Source organism: Vicugna pacos, chromosome 18 (genome assembly GCF_048564905.1).
Source record: "Vicugna pacos chromosome 18, VicPac4, whole genome shotgun sequence".
NCBI lineage: Eukaryota > Metazoa > Chordata > Mammalia > Artiodactyla > Camelidae > Vicugna > Vicugna pacos.
Window position 1 is genome coordinate 33,635,773 of NC_133004.1, and position 17,190 is coordinate 33,652,962.

At 50.6% G+C, this 17,190-nt stretch overlaps 1 protein-coding gene and 2 long non-coding RNA genes across 6 annotated transcripts; 1 reads left to right on the top strand and 2 right to left on the bottom strand.

The window, feature by feature from the left end:
• Nucleotides 1–1,822: 1,822 nt before the first annotated feature.
• On the bottom strand, nt 1,823–9,741 carry PRSS36 (serine protease 36). 3 transcript variants are annotated; one of them, XM_072942992.1, is made up of 11 exons: nt 9,424–9,741; nt 7,141–7,307; nt 5,334–5,583; nt 5,094–5,223; nt 4,501–4,757; nt 4,249–4,415; nt 3,616–3,853; nt 3,370–3,511; nt 2,831–3,096; nt 2,632–2,753; nt 1,823–2,362 (listed from the first exon to the last, which is right to left on the bottom strand). In XM_072942992.1, the coding sequence occupies exons 2-11, from the start codon at nt 7,183–7,185 to the stop codon at nt 2,084–2,086; spliced, it is 1,896 nt and encodes a 631-aa protein (XP_072799093.1). In that variant the 5' UTR covers nt 7,186–7,307; nt 9,424–9,741; the 3' UTR covers nt 1,823–2,083. The 3 variants fall into 3 exon arrangements, with proteins under 3 accessions (XP_072799093.1, XP_072799092.1, XP_072799091.1); XM_072942991.1 differs by lacking the exon at nt 9,424–9,741 and adding an exon at nt 9,227–9,296; XM_072942990.1 differs by lacking the exon at nt 7,141–7,307 and having other exon boundaries at nt 9,424–9,605.
• A 484-nt stretch (nt 9,742–10,225) lies between these two features.
• LOC140687112 (uncharacterized) lies at nt 10,226–13,083 on the top strand. 2 transcript variants are annotated; one of them, XR_012061215.1, is made up of 4 exons: nt 10,226–10,372; nt 10,994–11,148; nt 12,165–12,327; nt 12,811–13,083. It is a non-coding gene; the product is annotated as an uncharacterized lncRNA (long non-coding RNA). The 2 variants fall into 2 exon arrangements; XR_012061216.1 differs by lacking the exon at nt 12,165–12,327.
• On the bottom strand, nt 10,748–12,824 carry LOC140687113 (uncharacterized). The gene is made up of 3 exons (XR_012061217.1): nt 12,727–12,824; nt 11,543–11,648; nt 10,748–10,784 (listed from the first exon to the last, which is right to left on the bottom strand). It is a non-coding gene; the product is annotated as an uncharacterized lncRNA (long non-coding RNA).
• Nucleotides 13,084–17,190: the final 4,107 nt, after the last annotated feature.

Genomic DNA, 17,190 nt, shown 5'->3' on the forward strand with positions numbered 1-17,190 from the left:
GCCCTTCTGTAGAGCCTGCAGCCTCATCTGCATGTGGTGAAGTGTGAGAATGTTTGGCAGTGCTAATCATTCCACAAATATTTACTGAGCACCTAGTATGTTCTGGGGCAGAGGAGACCGAGCAGACACCCTCCTTGCCTTTCCTGAGCTCATAGTGAAGTAGGGGTGACGGACTTGAATCATCTAATCACATCAGCAATTACAGAATAATTTCAAGCTGGGAACTGTGGTGGAGGAAGAATGGGGGCTCTAGAAGCCACTTACAAGAGCTTGACCTCGGCTGGCATCAAGAAGGTCTCCTGGGGTAGACGGTTAGCTATAATAGCTCAGTAGTAGAGTGGGTGCTTAGCATGCACGAAGTCTTGGGTTCAATTTCCAGTACCTCCATTAAAAAAAAAAAAAGGGCTCCTCAAGGAGGTGCATTTAGAATAAGGCAAAGATGGGTAAGGGTGGTCCAGGTGAATTGCCCTCAGGTGGAGGATGCAGGTGGCACGGGTTCAGGGAAAGGAGGCCCATGTGCCTGGGTTGGGGGTCAAGTGCATCCTCTGTGAGTGTATGAATCTGGGGCAATTGAGAATGCATGTTGGCTTCAAGCTTTAGAAAAAGAGCCCCACTTCCCTACCTACCTTCCATAAGACTAGGTGTGTGGCCTTCTAAGCCAGGACTTCAGAGCCTGGGCTGGAGGGCAGGGAATTCCTGGAGTGGGAAAGGGGACAAGGCTGATTCTGGAAGGGGTCTAAGCTGGGGAGCAGGGGGAAAGACCCTGGACATTGTGAGAGGACTTGTGTAGATGATGGGGTATATTAAATGTCTGTGGTATATGAATGACTGACCAGGGATGGGGAGCAGGTTAGGGGTGTGTGTCCCTGTGGTGAGAGATACAGGGGAATTCTCTTTGGAATCTGGCAGCTAAAGATAAGCCTGGTCATTTAAGAACCTCTGTCCTTCTCACTCTCCCAAGAACTTCCAGCTTCCCTGAAGTCTCTCCTCCCCAACCTTCTGCCTACTCAACCCGGAAATGGTGACTCCAGCCCCAGAGGAGACCCCTCTGCCACCCTCACCAGCTGGTTTCTACCCCACACGCCCCTCCTGCCCCAGATGGGTCCCCACTACCCTTATTCTATGCTCAGATATCACCTCCTCTATGACTTTTTCCTGACCACCAGCCAGGGGTGCCCACGTGTTCCTTACTATATTGGGAACATTTTGCAGGCTTGTGAAAGCCCCTGCTGTGCCATGACTTAGCAGTTAACAGGGAATGTGGTTGAATTAATGCAGGGAGGTGCTCTAGTAAGTGGTGGTGAGTGAGGTAGTAGCAGATACATACAAGGGACTTTTGATGGGGCCCAAACCCTGGGGGCACTGGGCAGGATGTGGTGGACACTTAAAGGGTACAAATGTCGTGTGTGTACTGGACACTGGAGGTATACACTTTAGAGCACCATCTATAGGGTATGTAAATGGCAGTGGCTCCCTGTGGGTATAGGATACAGTAGACAGACGCTAGGCCCCCAGACTCCTGGACCCTTCCTCTGACCTTGACCCTCAGTCTTCCTTGCTCTAGGGGGAGGGGCAGCAGGGCCGAGGTGACCAGCAGGTGCTGGGGATGCTGATTCCACTGAGGAGGGGGTGACACAGAACCAGCTGTCTGCCCAACCTCCCCCGCCCTGGGGCAGGAATGAGGGACAGCTGCCACGTTATCAGGGACAAATTTCCTGGGAGCCCAAGGCCTGACTCACGGAGGCCCAGGAGGGAGGGGCCGATCCCTGGGGCTTTCCCCTGGCCCCTCAGCCTGCCCCCAGCGATGCCACAAGGCCACATGTCTGTGTTTACACCTTTATTGTCTGCTGCCTCCCACTGCCAAGGATGCCAGGGCCCAAAATAGCTGGGCTCTGAGGCCTGATTACCAGAGCCACTGCAGTCTAGGTGGGTGGGGCGCCTTGGAGGTTCCGGGTAAGAGAACAGAGCCAGTTGGGCCACATTCCAGCCCCACTGGGCGGGAAGTGGTGGAAAGCTGGAGGAGGTAGGGGAAGAGAGGGGAAGGTGATGACGAAGGTAAGGTGGCCCAGGGACCCAGGCCCCCTCAGCCCTGGATCAGGAGGGTCAGAAGCAGCAGGAAAATAGCAGCCTGAGGGGAGCCTGAGGCCCCAGCCATGTCTGGGGGGCAGAGGTCACTGCTTTCAGGGGGCCAGAGGGGGAAGCCACTGGGGGGCAGGAAATGGGCCTCCCCCACTGTCTGGGAGATCCAGGTCTCTTCAGGGCCAATGGCGGCAAAGAGCTCCTGGCTCCCTCGAATAGCCATGCCCACAAGGACCCAGGAGCCTCCCTCAGTCTGGCACAGAAGCGAAGGTGCTGAGGTCACCTGCAGTGTCAGAGCCAAGGCCAAAAGGGTCTCTTACCCTCTTACCCTTCCCCTGGTCCCCTGCATCTTTCTAGGGTCCAGCCACAAAGCACTGCTTATTGCCATCCTCAGGCAACTTGATCCCTAGTCTCTCTCAAAATCCAGCTTTCTTCTCATTCGGGGCCCAGCGCCCAAGAATTCCAACCCTGCTCTCTCTCTGGGGTCCAGCTGCCTAGCACTGCCTCTCCCCTCCCTGGCCCAGGATACATAGCCCCCCACCACCCCCGTACCTCACACCTGTCCTCCTGCCCCTCTGCATACAGAACACAGAAAGTTCCAGGGGACATATTGCCCTGATAGAGGCAGTGACAGAGTCGCGGTGTCAAGATGGAGACAGAAGCAGCCACAGGGACTAGAAAGAGGAAAGAAGATTGTCCTGGGGATGCTGGCATCCAGCTGCTTCTTACCCCCAGGACTCAGGGCTCTCACCTCGGTCCTGGGGGTCCTTCCAGCCCAGCACCCAGCAGCTGGACCCCAGGGGGATACCCCCTGGGTGAAGGCAGATGGACAAGGCTGATGGGGAGGGCTCCACCCGGGAGTTCAGCTCTAGGAGGGCCAGCGGGGGCCGAAGTCCCAGGTGCCGAGGCAGGCGGATGCTGATGACTGACCGGGATACCTGATGGCTCTGTGGGAGGGGGCTGGCCCCCGCCCGGCCCAGGTACACTTCTATATAAGGCACTGTTGTAGAGCCTGGCCTGTTGGAACAAGGTCCAATGTCACTTCATGTTCCCCCCTTGCTGATTAAGTCCTTCCCAGTCCAGGGGAAAGGGTGGAATGAATCTCCAGGGTCATTCTACTAATTCCTTCATTCTTCCTCCTTCCATATCTCTCTTCTGTCTCAAAACACTTCGTACCAGTTTCCCTGTGCTATAAGAACCCTAAAGGGAGAACATCCCACTGTCATAAGAGTTCTTTGGTCCATCTCCCAATTCGTTCCTCTGGCCCTTAGGGAGATGGGTGAGACCCACCTGAGGACACAGTGAGTGGCTGCCAGGACCCATCCTGGAGCCACGAGGATTCCAGTGCAGACACGCTCTCCAGCTACATGCACCTCTGCCAGCCAGGGCCACAGGATCCCCACCAGAGCAGGCTCTGGTTGCAGGCCACAAGCTAGGGAGAGGAGGTGACCCCTCAGTGGGGGCCCCAAAGCTGACCCCCAAAGCCTCTAACCTAGATCTAAGCATCCCCAGGAGCCCCTAAGTCCCCCTCCTCACCACCATGCTCTGTGTGCGGGGGACAAATGTGTGTCTCGGTCTCCTCCCCCTCAGAGCCCCAGTCCCAGGCCAGCTGGTCCTCCAGGTAGGCTCCCCGAGTCACATGGCTGATCCACGGGCCATGGGTCTGCAGAGGGTAGAAGACTCTGGGACGTATGCAGTCGCTGGGGAAGTTTCTGATTCCAGCCAGGAACCAGGTCCCCTCTTCCCGGCACAGAAGGCTCCGATGAGAGTAGTTCTGCAGAGAGTGTGTTACCAGCCTCTACGGGTGTGTGCAAGTTGATGAGGGGAAACCAAAGCTCCTGGGGCTTTCCTGGACTCTCCTGTACTCGGACATAACAAGTCCCATCTCCTCCAAGCCAGGCTCCAATACTAATCTGTGTAAGTCGGCCCTCGCTATAGGAGTCATTTTAAACCTAGAGGTAGCGAGAAGGCCCATGGTCCCCCACCGCCGGTCTCAGCCCCTCCCCGCAGTCTCCCAGGGCCAGGCTCCGCCCCCAGGGCGTTCCGGTCGCGTTAACCCGGTCTCCGCCCCCCAGAGCGCGGCGCCAGGTTCCCCTTCCCTCTCAGGCCCCGCCTCCAGCCCGCCCCTCCCTCCTACTCAGGCCCGCAGGTCCCGCCCCTGCCGCTCACCCAGCAGCGGCCTGCCGCCTCCTCCTCTTCCTGGTAGGCGGGGCAGAGCGCTTGCGGGGGCTCTCCCGGCGGCGGCACTGTCGCCTCCTGGCGGCCGTACAGGCAGTGACACCACCAGGTCCCCAACAGCTCCGCCTCAAGCAGCGAGCTGGAGCCGGGTGCGGGTTCTGGGAGGGGAAAGGAGGGAGCCAGCGCTACGGCGGTGTCCGGCCCGGCTTCGCCCCGCCAGGCCCACGGCGGGCCCCTGCTCACCCCCGCGGCCCCAGTGTGCCAGGCGGCAGCGGCTCCCGGGCAGGAAATAGTGGTCTGGGTGGGGTAGGCACACTGGCCGCGGGGCCGCGCCCAGGTTCACGGGCTCGTGCAGCTGCAGCAGCGCCAGGTCCGAGGCGTCGTCCCACGAGGCGTTCTCGTGCGGCACGAGGCGTGCCACGTGCTCCGCGCGCGGGCGCGAGGGCAGTAGCACGCGCCAGTTGTCCAGGTCTCCAGGCTGGTGGTCTGAGCTGATGCGGCTGCGGGATGGGGAGGATGGGGACGTGGGCCGGATCCCACACACTCAGCTCAAAACCTCGCGCCTGTGGCTTAGACTCCGAATCTCTTGGCAGGATTCTACATCCCTGGCCTGAGAACTGTGCTCTCAGACCCCCACGTCCTGGGTGGAACTTACATTACCTCTCTGTTTGTCCCAGAGAGACCAGGACCCTGATTTTCGAGCTGAATCATGCACCTCCCAGTGGAACCCCACATCACTATCCCTACCCCAACCAGGGAAGGGGCTGGGGCCAGTTAGTGTCTCAGATTGATGAAAGAAGGGGCAAGAATCTGCCTGAGACTGGGTTTTCACTCACCCCAGAAAGCAGCTGGCAGGTGCCAAGACCCAGCTTTCAGACACCAGTGCCCCATAGCAGGGTCTGGATCCCGGAACAATCACCTGTGCTTCCCAGGGCCAGGCCCCTGGCCGCGGGGCCTTACCGCACTCTGAGGGGTGAGAGGCCTGAGTCAGGGGGCCTCCTGAGCTCCCCAGCAGTTTCTACACAAACTCCAATTTCCCATATCCAGGTGACATCCAGGGGTCCTGCTCCCCTCACCTGGCAGGGCAATGGTGCAGTTCTCATCCGTGGGCTCCGAGAGAACTGACTGGGGCTGCGGGGACTGGGAAAGAAAAGTCGGCCCAGGCTCTGAACCCATCACCTGTTCCCTTATCCATGCCTCATAGGGAGCCACAGCAGTGAAGACTCCGGGGCGGTTCCTCCGTCCACAGCCAAAGCCAAAGCTGGTGATTCCTGCTTGGAACCATCTGCCACCTTCCTCACAGACCAGGGGCCCTCCAGAGTCTCCCTGATGATAAATAACTCAGTGTCAGGAGGCCAGCCCACGGACACATCAGCTTTTACTGGACCACCTCTCAAAGGTTCTACACATCTTCTTCTTGGCCCTCCATGAAGCCACCTTCTCCTAGAAATCTGTCAGTGGCTGTGCTTTGTCCTCTGTATTTCCTACAACTCTAAACAGAAGAAAGTCTTGTAAAGCAGAACGGCTAATGAGTCGCTGAAGCAAAGAGCACAAAGCTAATGCATTAAGGGACATGCCCGCCAGACAGGGCAGCAAGTCTCATTCAGAGCCAAATGATTCTTGCTCAAGAAACAGTTTAAACAAACCCTGTCTTTGGTTTCTTAGTTGTTAGAGTTCATTGTTAACTTATTAAAGCAAATCAGAGATGCCACCATTCAGGAGGAAAAGTCTGTCAGAAATAGGCTAAGAGAAGGGGGAGCATTATTAGATCAGTGGTAGACTCTATGCTTAGCATGCACAATGTCCTGGGTTCCATCCCCAGTCCCTCCATTTAACATTTAAATAAACAAACAAATAAACCTAATCCCCCCCCCCCACCAAAAAACAGCAAAGAAGAAATAGGCTAATAGAAAAGCAGCAAGAAGCGAAAGTTGAAGGCAAGTCAGGAGGAAGAACTACAAGGAACAGATACTAAAGCAATGGTTCTGGGGCCATTTAATGCTGGAGCATTGCTCCTAAGATATCAGTGTAATCCAGGCCAGGCATCTTAGTGACCTGAGGAGGGTCACAAAGAATCATCTAGAATTTGTGCTGTCCAATATGGTAGAAAACTAGCTGATTTAATTAAAATTAAATAAAATTCATCAGTCACACTAGCCACATTGGCTATTGAATATTTGAAATCATTAGCCACATTTCAAATATTCAGAAGCCTAGTGACTAGCACACTGGACAGTGCAGATATAAACTATTTCCATCATCATAGGAAGTTCCATTGGACAGCGCTGGCCTAAAGGAAGTTGAATTGTTGGAATTCAAGAAGGCAAGGATTATGTCCATAGGTCCTGGGGCCTCATAATTGGGAGGGGACACTGAAGACCATCTATCTTGAATCCCTATCACCACCATGCATGCTTGAACACCCTCAAAAATGTGTCTCATTTGAAGACTATTTCTGGGAAAAATGGTTTAGGCCTTCAGCAGCTTATCTGGAAAATTCCCTTCTCTGAAGGATTAGTTCATTTTAAAAAATATTTATTGAGTATCGACTAAGTAACAAGTGCTGTGCAACAGGCTAGCATATGAAATGATAATAGCTAATACTTATTTAGCTCTTACTAGGGACCAAATTTTTTTGTTTGCTTGTTTTTTGGGGGGAAGGTAATTAGGTTTATTTATTTATTTATTTTTGTTTTTAACAGAAGTATTGGGGATTGAACCCAGGACCTTGTGCATGCTAAGCACACACTCTACCACTGAGCTGTACCCTCCCTGTCAATCTTGTCCTCTTTGTGCAGACGAGGCTCAGAGATATGAGACAGATGGGATTTGTCTATTCCTCATATTGCTTCCTATGAGTTAGGGCTCTGCCTGGTCCCTCACCTGGCAGGTGTCCCTGCGGCCCTCTGCGTAGCCAGCACACAGCATCCCCGGCAATAGCTGGAAAGTGAGATTGAAGGGACCGGGCCGGCTGTAGAGACACTGACAGGCAGCCTCTCCCAGCAGCCTTAGCTCCACCTCTTGTAGCACCCAGGGTAGAGGCAGGGGGTCTGTGGGCAGAACCAGATAAGAAATGCTGTGAGGCAGGAATGGAGTCCCCTGTTCCCCAGGGCTCAGCTTGGTCCCCTTTAGCTGCCTCCTGGACATCTCTGTCTAGATGCCCCTGGCACCTCAGCCCACCACATCCAAAACCCATCAGTCTCCTCCCACTCCTCTCTGCCCTTCTTCCTACAACCTCAACTCCAGAATGACCCCATCAAGCATCCAATGAGATCTGCCATGGATGGTCCTGTACTGCACAAAAGTATCACAAAGGATTCAGGTAGGGGTGAGAATCACTGAGCTGTCAGCCCTGAAAGGGCAGCCCTTTCTACAAAGATGTTGTATAAACTGTGTGTGGTCCCATACTGAGTTTCCAAGCATGGAATCTGGTGGTTGCCCCTGACCCCTGTTTCATCTTCTCCCCAATCAGTTCCCAAGTCTGGAAAGCCTCTCATTTGTGACTTCTTGGCATTTTCATGGCAAATGCCCTGAAAGGTCAGGAGGCATGACTTTGGACCAGGACAATAGGCCCAGTTTCTCACTGGTCTGTTCCTCAACCCAACATTTACTTGTTGCTGCTAGAGGAATGTTTTTAATGCTCAGCTCTGATCTTACCAAGAACAATCAATGGCTCCCAGTGTCTAAACTTGAGGCCTCAGTCCTTTACTTATGTGAATATACTTTTGATGGAAACAAAAAGGGGTGGGAGAAGTAGACAGAGTTCCTTCCTTCCCCATCCAGAACCCTGAGTCAGGTGACAGCTGAGGCTGTACGGGAGGGTCAGACAGGGAGGTTTGGGGATTGGCCTGGGGCTCCCTGGAGCTGGTAGGGTACTCTGATCCTCAGTCTATCCTTGAGGCCTTCATGGACCTGCCCCAGCAGCTAATGCAGTCTCTGTTGCTGCTGCCCCCCACTCTAGGCTGGCAGCCTGGCCCTTCTCCATCTAATATGTCTCACCTGGGTCCCCAGGATGGCCTCCATCTCCTCCCACATTCCTGTAATGCCAACTTCTATCCTCTCTTCACAAACAGTCCCCAGAATCTCCCACTCTGGGGGCCCATTGTCAGGATGACCTGGCCCCATCCACACAGACTTCCTAAGTGCTCAGAATGATCCTCCTATGTCACCTCCTGCCCTGATGGAGTCCCTGCAAGCCAAGGTTGTGGCAACTCCTCCTGAAGCATCCTCCCCAAAGCCCCGCACTATGCAGGTCTGATCACAGCAGGTTTGGAATTGTGGGGGCCTTGCAAACAAGGGAAGGTAGCAGGGGATGATGGGAAATGGAAAAGTGGTCTGTTTCCCCCTACACCTTCTAATATAAGTGTTTGCTTATTTGTTGGCTCTCTGTCTACCTACTAGAATGTAAGCTCGAGAAGGCAGGGATTTTTACTTGTTGTGTTCATTGGTGTATTTCTAATGCCTCACATAGTGCCTGGCAGAATGATGTAGTACTCAAGAAATATCTGTTGCATGAATGAAAAAAGGTCTGAATGAATGAGTAGGGAGAGGACAGGAGCAGAGGGAGTAGAGAGATGGTGGAGAGGATAGAATGGGAGGAAAAGGGACAGGAAGAAAGGACAAAAGCTGACATTTGCTGAATGCCTACTGTATGCCCAGGACTGGGCGTTAGTGCACAGATGACCTATGGTAAATATCTAAAGTATATTAATTACTGCTATGTCAGGCACTGTCCTATGAACTTTACAAGTTTTTTTCTCATTTAATACACTCAACAACTCCATGAAGTGGGCACTCTTTTCGTCAATTTTCACAGGAGGAACTCGACCCAGTGAAGTGCTTTGGCTGAAACAGCAGAGCTGGGATGGGAACCCTTGCCAGATCCTAAATCCAAGAAAGAAAAACTGAAAGGTGTCTTAGTTTGATAGCTGTTGGGGAGGAGACAGAGATAGATAGGCACGTTACTTACCTGTGGCCTAGCAGAGCGCCCCTCTCCAGGCCCAGCCAGAGGCCATGTCTGGTGGATCCCACCTCCCGAGGCCCCGCCCCATGGGCCCTCCCACCCGAGGCCCCAGCTTTTAGGACACACCCCTGAGGTCCAGCAAAGAGGACGGCTCTGTAGGTTCTCAAATAACCCTCCTCCCCGGACGCCCCCCCCCCACTCACCCTCCTCCTGGATGTCCCCCCAGCCCGTGGCCCGGCAGGCGGTTCCATGAGCGAAGCGGTGCGAGGCGCGGGGCAGGCAGACGGGCCGCACGGCAGGGCCCAGCCTGGCGGGCGAGGCCAGGCGTAGCAGGGCCACGTCGGCGCCCAGTTCCACGCTGCTGTAGTTGTCCGGCACCAGGATCGCGGCCACTGCGCGGACGTGTGCGCCACCCAGGGGCCCGTCCTGGGAGTGCACGCCCAGCACTACCGTCCACTCGGCGGCGGGCGCCAAGGTCCCGTTCCTGCGCCGAGGCCAAGGCGGGAAGCGGTTAGGTGGACCCTATGGAGGGAGCAGGCCCTCATGGGGGTCCGAGCTCAGAGCCAGGGAGAAGGTGGGGTCAGCGGGAACCCAGGAGGGGCGGAGTCCGATCCAGATTTGGGGCTGGGGCCATCGAGGTTGAGACAGACTTCTAAAACCGGGAGGAGCGGATCCGATTTGGAGGTGGTTGATTGGGGGCATCGGAAAGATGGAATTCCGACTCCGATATTTGGTGGAGTGGTGGCAGTAGTCGGCCGGCGGCCTCACCACACTCAGAACCTGGATACCCTGCAGAGCATTTGGCTTCGGGGGAGGGTGGGGAGGCGGGAGCAGCTAGGTTCCAAGTTAGCCTTGAGTGTGCAAGGTCAGCTGCGGGCGGGCTTGGCTTTTGAAGGAGAGGAGAGGGGCTGGAAGTGGGCAAATACTCACGTCACAAAACAGTGAGCAGCTGAGAGGACCCAGGAGGGGGCTATGAGGGAGCCCCCGCAGATGTGGCCCCCGCCCTGATGCAGGCTCACTTGCCACGGCCAGCTGCCCGGCTGTGCATCTGAGCCCCCCATGATTCGGGCAGAGGGCTCAGGGCGACCACAGTCTGTAATGGGGTACCGTGGAAGTCATAGCCCACCCCTGTCCGCCATGCCAGAGGCCCAGGTAATTTAGGACAAAGCCCCATCTCCCACCCTGCTTCAGTCTGCCCCTCTGATCAAAGAACAAAGAGAATTTCTGATCACTTCTACTTCCTTCATTGCCTAGCCAGCCTTAACCTCCTTTAAGATCTGAGGACGCCACACCTCTTCCTTACCCGGGTCTTCAGGTTCTTCTTGGGTAGGACTGAAAGCTGGGAGTCAGAGAGTAAGGAGAGGAAGATACTGGTGACATCCAGCCCCCATCTTCCTGCTCTCCATCTCCCACCCCCTACCTTCTTGTTCCTCATTCCCTGCCCTTTCAGCCCCCCTGCCAGCACCCATACTATCCCTCCCATCTTTTCTGCCCCTGCACATGACATTCCCCCATCCAGCTGCCTTACCTGAGTCTGGGAAGGCTCCAGGGCTGGGGCTGATGGCTGGAAATATGGAATCAGGAAGAGGTTGGAGACTTACACTTACGCAGTGCCCTCCCTGATACAGCACCCCCCCCCCCCGCCGCCAAAGCTTTATAGGTACTCCATCCCTCCATGGCAGGCAGGTCTCCATTCCCCCTCCTCTCATATGCTATTCCTCTCCCTCCTGACACCTCACTCACACCTTTTTCTGATGTCATCCCACTTCCCAGGCAAAAACCAGGAGTCCTGCTTTCCAGATCCCCAGATGCTAGGACCCAGGCCCCTTGCAGCCATCGCCTGTCCCCTGACGTTACCGAGGATCACAAGTGGCAGGAGCAGGTGCTGGGACATGGCGCATTTGAGTCAGCTGGAGGCACAGAAATGGGTGAAGATCTGCTCCTTGCCACAGCTCTGTCACTGCCTAGGCAGCCCGGGACTCCTGATGGTCTGAGGAACAGCCCCACCCACCCTGGCTGAAGCCCATCTCTGGGAATCTGAGTGGATCTGGGGCTGGAAGGAGGAAGTAGGGAGCCAAATGCCCCACCTAGAGCCCTGTGGGCATCTCACATCTCTAGAGACCCAGGGTGGGGGCAGGAGGCAGATGTCCCAGCTCCTGGACACCTATTGGGTGGGGGAGTTGAGTGGAAAACCCACAAAGGTGGAGGGAGAGGACAGCCAGGGGCTGGGAGGCCGATGTTCTGGGTCCTTGTTGAAGCGGAGCTGCCAGTCAGCAGTGGCCCTTGGGACAGGGAAGGTGGTCCCTCAGTGGCGTGACTCACCTGAGACTTCATCTCTGTTTGGGGTGTGTCTACCTCAATGGCTTGGCCTTTTCTTCTCACACAGCTCTGGTTACTGGAGTTGCTGGCCAGGTCTGGGACGGGAGCCCTAGGGAATTCAATCCCATCCCAACAAAAGGATCAGAGATTCCGGCAAGTTGGGCAGGGCATAGGATTCTCGGAGGAGGATGGGCAGGCTGGTAGCCGAAAAAGACTCCGCCCTGTCTCCGCCCTTCTTTGTGTTAGAGTAAGTAGCCTCGGGTGTTCTGCTACCTACTCTTTGTATGACCTTAGGAAAGTCACTCAACCCCTCTGCATATATGATAGGAGTCTACTTAAGAAATATGGTGCTTCAAAGAGGAGTTGAGGAGAGTTTAATGAAGAAACTATTTACACAGGTGTAGTCAGGAACAAGGGAAACCAACAGGGATGGTGAAGCACCTGGGGGCTAGCAATAATTTGAAGGGGCAAGGAGAGGGAGCAGATACTGGAACTGGGAAAGGCTGTAGGAGAAGGCCAGCCAATAGGAGTGCCTTCAGTGGAGGAATGCAACCTTCATCAACCTGTGGCTCAGCAGGGAGGGAGCTGGGAAAGAAAAGACCCTATCTCATCACCCTTCTTCTAGCCTCTGATCACCTGCCAGCTCTTCCCATCATCTGAAAACTACCAGAAGTCAAAAACAAAAACAAAAACAAACAAACAAAACTACCAGAATTCAGAGTGCAAGGAGACCCATGATGTGGCTCATAAAGGTCACCCTCTGTGAGAACAGATCAGGATGGAGAAAGGTGGGGAGTGGAAGTGGAGAGTCAGAGAAAAACTATCCACACACATATATCTATTTTCTTATCAATAATATGAGCTAATAATAACAACAAAAATAATAATACTCTGTTAGCCCAGTTTCCCTAGAAAAGAGAAGCTTAGGCAAAGCCTACATGCTTTTGCCTTTTTTGGGGGGGAGGTACAATCCCAGGGCACCAAGAACAGGGGAAAAAAGTGATTAGGGAGGGAGGAAATGGAAACACGGGGACCCAACAATTGACTAGATTCAACTGATAATCTTGCTAACCTTAGCTAGTCTGTGACGGACAATGAAAGTCAGCATGGTGATGTGAAAATTCATAAAGGGAAACCTCACTGAAATGGAGTTGGGAGACCAGCAGGGGGAGCTCTCATACACATACCACTTGATGGCAGTACGGATCCCAACAGGAAGACACAGAACTTTGCATCTCAAGCAGGATGTGACACTACTTTCCTACCCCTAGCAGGAGGAAGAAAGATTTTCTCCCTGCCTGGCAACAGCTCAGCCAATGAGAGACTGTCACAACTCAGCCAATGACAAGCCACTATACTTTGAACTCCCAGTTTTTTCCAATGAACTTTTTGTTTATAACAGCCCTCTCAACTTCCCCCTCTCCTCTGTAAAAGAGTCAACTCTCCTTTGCTTTAAGTGGCTTGCATGTAGTTTGCCGCCATATTTGCATGTTCTGAATTGCAATTCTTTGTTGCTTGTGAATAAATCCATTTTGCTGGTGAAATGACTGGCTGTTGTATTGTTTTAGGTTAACAGGGGCAACAATTTCAGACATGTTTACACAATCCTGGGGTTTCTAAGCCTTCTCAGGCACTTATTTGTAGGCATTTGCCCCTCCAAAGATAAAACCCCGTCATTTATTCAACACTCAGAAAAATGAGGCAATGGGCAAAAAAGGTCAGAAAGAAGATGTGGAGAGTGGTTAATGCAAAGTATGCATACCATGAAGGTCCTCACCTACGAACTGCTTCCTCCAATTCAGCAGTTCTCAGACGTTTGGGTCTCAGGACCTCCTTACGCTGTTAAAAATTATTGAGAAATCTGAAGAGTTTTTGCTTATGTGTGTTATATCTATCAACATTTACTGCATTTGAAGTTAAAACTGAGAAATACTAATTATTAACTCATTAAAAATCCATTATACGTTAATGTAAAATAACATATTTTTATGAAAAGTATTTTCCAAAACAAACCAAAAAAATAATGAGTGGCATTATTTTACATTTTTGCAAACCTCTTTAGTGTCTTGATGAATAGAATACAGCTGGATTCTCATATCTGCTTCTGCATCCAGCCTATTGGGATATCATGTATCAAGGATCCTTTGGAAACCTACATTGTACACTTGGCATCATGAAAATAGTTTTGGCCTTAGGCACCCCTTGAAAGAGTCTTGGGACCCCGCTGGGGGTTCCCAGACCATATTTGAGAACTGGTTAAGAAGTACTAAGGAAAAGACAAGACAATTCAAAATTTTTTAAATGGCAAAATATTTTATTTCAGTTATCTACTGCTGTGAAATAAACCAGCCCCAAACCTAAAGACTTAGAACCCATTTTGTTATCTCTCTTGGTCATGTGGGGTGACTGGGCTCCACTGGGTGGTTCTTCTGCTGGTCCTGCTTGGGGTCCCTCATGTGTTTGTAGTTAGATGCAGATGGGGCTGGAAACATCTGGATGTTCACTTGGGATGGCTGGGCTTCTTGCTTTGCTATGCAATGTCAAGTTCTCTCCTCTGATATAGTCATGGTCTCTCCAGCAGGGTAGATGGACTTCTTACTGGTGCCTTAGAAGTCCCTAGAGCTCTAAAGCAGAAGCTGCCATGGCTCTTAGGGCTTAGGCCTGGAAATGGCACAGCTCCACCTGCGACATTCTGTTGGTTGAAGTGACACAGCTTAGCCCAGATTTCAGCAAGAAGGGGACTACAAAGGTCACGAAGGCTCGAAGGCTTGGTTCCTTGAGGGAGTCGGCTTTGGAGCTGATCTACCTCAGGCTTTAACAAGTACTAAAAAAAAAAAAGCATATCCAATTGCCAGTATGCATATGAAAAGTTGCACAAGATCACCTGAGGGGAAATGAAAATATAAACCACCAAGAGATGCCACCAAACACCCAGCAGAAGGGCTAAAATTTAAAAAGCTGTTCAACACCAAATATTGCTGAGGATGCAGAGCAAGCGAAATGCTCGTACATTGCTGTAGGGTGGGGAGGGTGGGTAGAAAGTTCTTTGGCATTATTCATTAAAGCTGAACATATACCTGTATTATGACCCAACAACCATACTCCTGTGGTTAGACACAAGAGAAGTGAGTGCACCAAGAGACGTGAGCAAAGAAGAGTGTCTGTAGAAGCTTTATTCATAAGAGCCAAACCCAGAAACAATACAAATGCCCAGTAACAGGAAAACTGATAAAATTGTGGTATATTCATACAATGGAATATTATGCAGCAATAAAAAGAATGAGTTACTGATATGGGCATCAACATAGATGACTCCAACAGAACTTGTGTTCAAGGAATGTAAGTATCATACTGTATGATTCTAATTTTATAAAATTTAAGAACAAACAAAACTAATCAAGGGCCTATTATATAGCACAAGGAACTATATTCAATACCTTGTAATAGCCTGTAATGAGAAAAGTCTGAAAAAGAACATATGTATATATATTGAATATATGTATGTATGTGTATATATATACATAAAATTGAATCATTTTGCTGTACCCCTGAAACTAACACAACATTATAAATCAACTATACTTCAATTTTAAAAAAGTGAAAAACTAATCAATGATTGTAGAAGTGAGAATAGTGTTTCCCTCTGGTGGAAGTTATTAACTGGGAAGAGCACAAAGGTTTTATCTGGAGTGCAGGAAAGTTCTATAGCTTTGTTTTAAATTCTTTTTTTTTTGGGAAAGTCCTGTAACTCGATCTAGGTGGTGGCTACTCAGGTGATACAAATGCAGAACTTCACTGAGATGTAAGGTTAGCACACTTTGCACACTTTTACTGTATGGTTGTTACGCCTGAATAAAAAGAGAAAAAACACATTTTCCAGTTAAACGGATTCCAGGGTCAGTTAAGGAAAAACAACAGAGACAGCTCCAAAAATTCTTTCCTAGACCACAAACTTTCATAAAAGGTAGAGCATTATATTAGATACACCAAAGGAGGCATGTTATGTAGTTTCTGAAAGTTTAACCAAAAGAATGAAGTCTTGTAGCAATTGGGGAAACAGTAAAAACATGCTTAAGCAAAATTGTTGCTATTACATTCCTGATAACAGAGATAATTTTTAAAAAATTTGGTAACAAGTTACTTTTTTTCTGAACTGGCTTTCTCAATAAAAAGGCTGATTATCACTGACCTAGAAAAAAAGGACATTCTTGAGATAATCCTTAAAAAATACTGTTTCTCTCAGCCAAGCTTTTGAAGGATATTGAACAGAGGGAGTAGAAGATAGTTCCAACAGGTTAAGGGCAGAGCCACACCCACTCCTCCTGAGCTAAGCCGGACAGTGCTGCATTTCCTTGTGAAAAGAGGATGTGCAGAAACGAAAAGAATCTGGGGCGCCTGCTCTAATGCACACCAAAAGAGTGACATTACAGAGCAAGGCTCCAAACATTTTAGTTTGGGAAACTGTTAAAAGTATATATAACCCCTGGTAAGGTTGTCAGGTAAAATAGAGGACATTCAGTTAAATCTGAATTTCAGATAATCAGTGAATAATCTTTTATATGTAACTGTGTTCCATGCAATAGTGGGAAATCATTATTTGTGTTTATATGAAATTAAGATTTCATTGGGCAGCCTGCATTTTTATTTGCTAAATTTGGCAACCCTATTCCCTTGGCCAGAATATTGTCTTACTGTGTTGTTGTTTCTCTGCTTAGAAGAATGAGACTTTCTGGAGTGTGCTCCAAAATAACTTGAGGTGGGGTCTAAAATGCACACTCCATGTTACTGAATGGAGTGACCTTCTGAGTGGGAGTATTTGAGAGACAATTGATAAAGGTTCACATTCTGACAGGACTCTGTACCAGAAGCCAAGTTGACTGGTATGGTCAAGATGTGCCCCCTGAAGCTCCCACTTGTGGCAGGAAGAGTAACTGCTCTTCTTTCCATTTTACTCTGCCAGGCACCCCCACCCCTTGCCTCTATCACCTGATCTCTAGGGGCCACGGTGGCACAAAGTCACCATTTGGGTCTCTCATCCTTTCCCCAGTAGAGCCCCTGATCAACTGAGTCCTATTGGAGCTAAAAATTGCTCCAGGACTCATCGCTTTGGTCTCAAATGAGCAGCCCTAGGGTATAATGCAAAGAAACAATTACTTTAGAACACATTCTGCTAATAGTTGCACAAAATAAATCCAGATAAAGTACAGATGCTCCCAGACTCATTTCAAACCTATGGCAGCTTGATGCTGAAATGCTGAGTGTAGCTGCCAAGGAAGGAGCTCGGTGGTGCCACTTTCACTGCTTGGGGTGGACGCTGCCTTTGTAACAGCTTGCTGCAAAACAAACACTGAACACTATTTTCACTTTTTGTCTTTTTTTTGTAAAAGCAAAAACCCTCTTTGGATATCTTTCGGTTAGCAAAAACAGGTTCTAATGTAGATCTTTTGTAAAGGGTGACTGGCACAAAGTGAACTTTCAAGAACAAGGTTTACTTCATTTTGTTTTATTTTATTATCTCGATGTAATGATTCACCAGATTTCACACAACAGAACATGTTTTATCTTTAGGTCTGTGCCCATTCGTCCTCCAGCCTCTTTTTGAGATATACAGTGTTTCCAGGGTACAGAGATTAAAAATTAAAGGTCTTATT

Bases quoted from the DNA above. Each gene is read 5' to 3' on its own strand.
- PRSS36 (XM_072942990.1), bottom strand. From the start codon at position 9,471: ATGGAACCGCCTGCCGGGCCACGGGCTGGGGGGACATCCAGGAGGAGG. The intron at 5,224-5,333 runs GTGAGGGGAGCA...CTCACCCCTCAG, and splicing joins CTGCACCATTGCCCTGCCAG to AGTGCGGTAAGGCCCCGCGG. The intron at 3,512-3,615 runs GTGAGGAGGGGG...TCCTCTCCCTAG, and splicing joins CCCGCACACAGAGCATGGTG to CTTGTGGCCTGCAACCAGAG.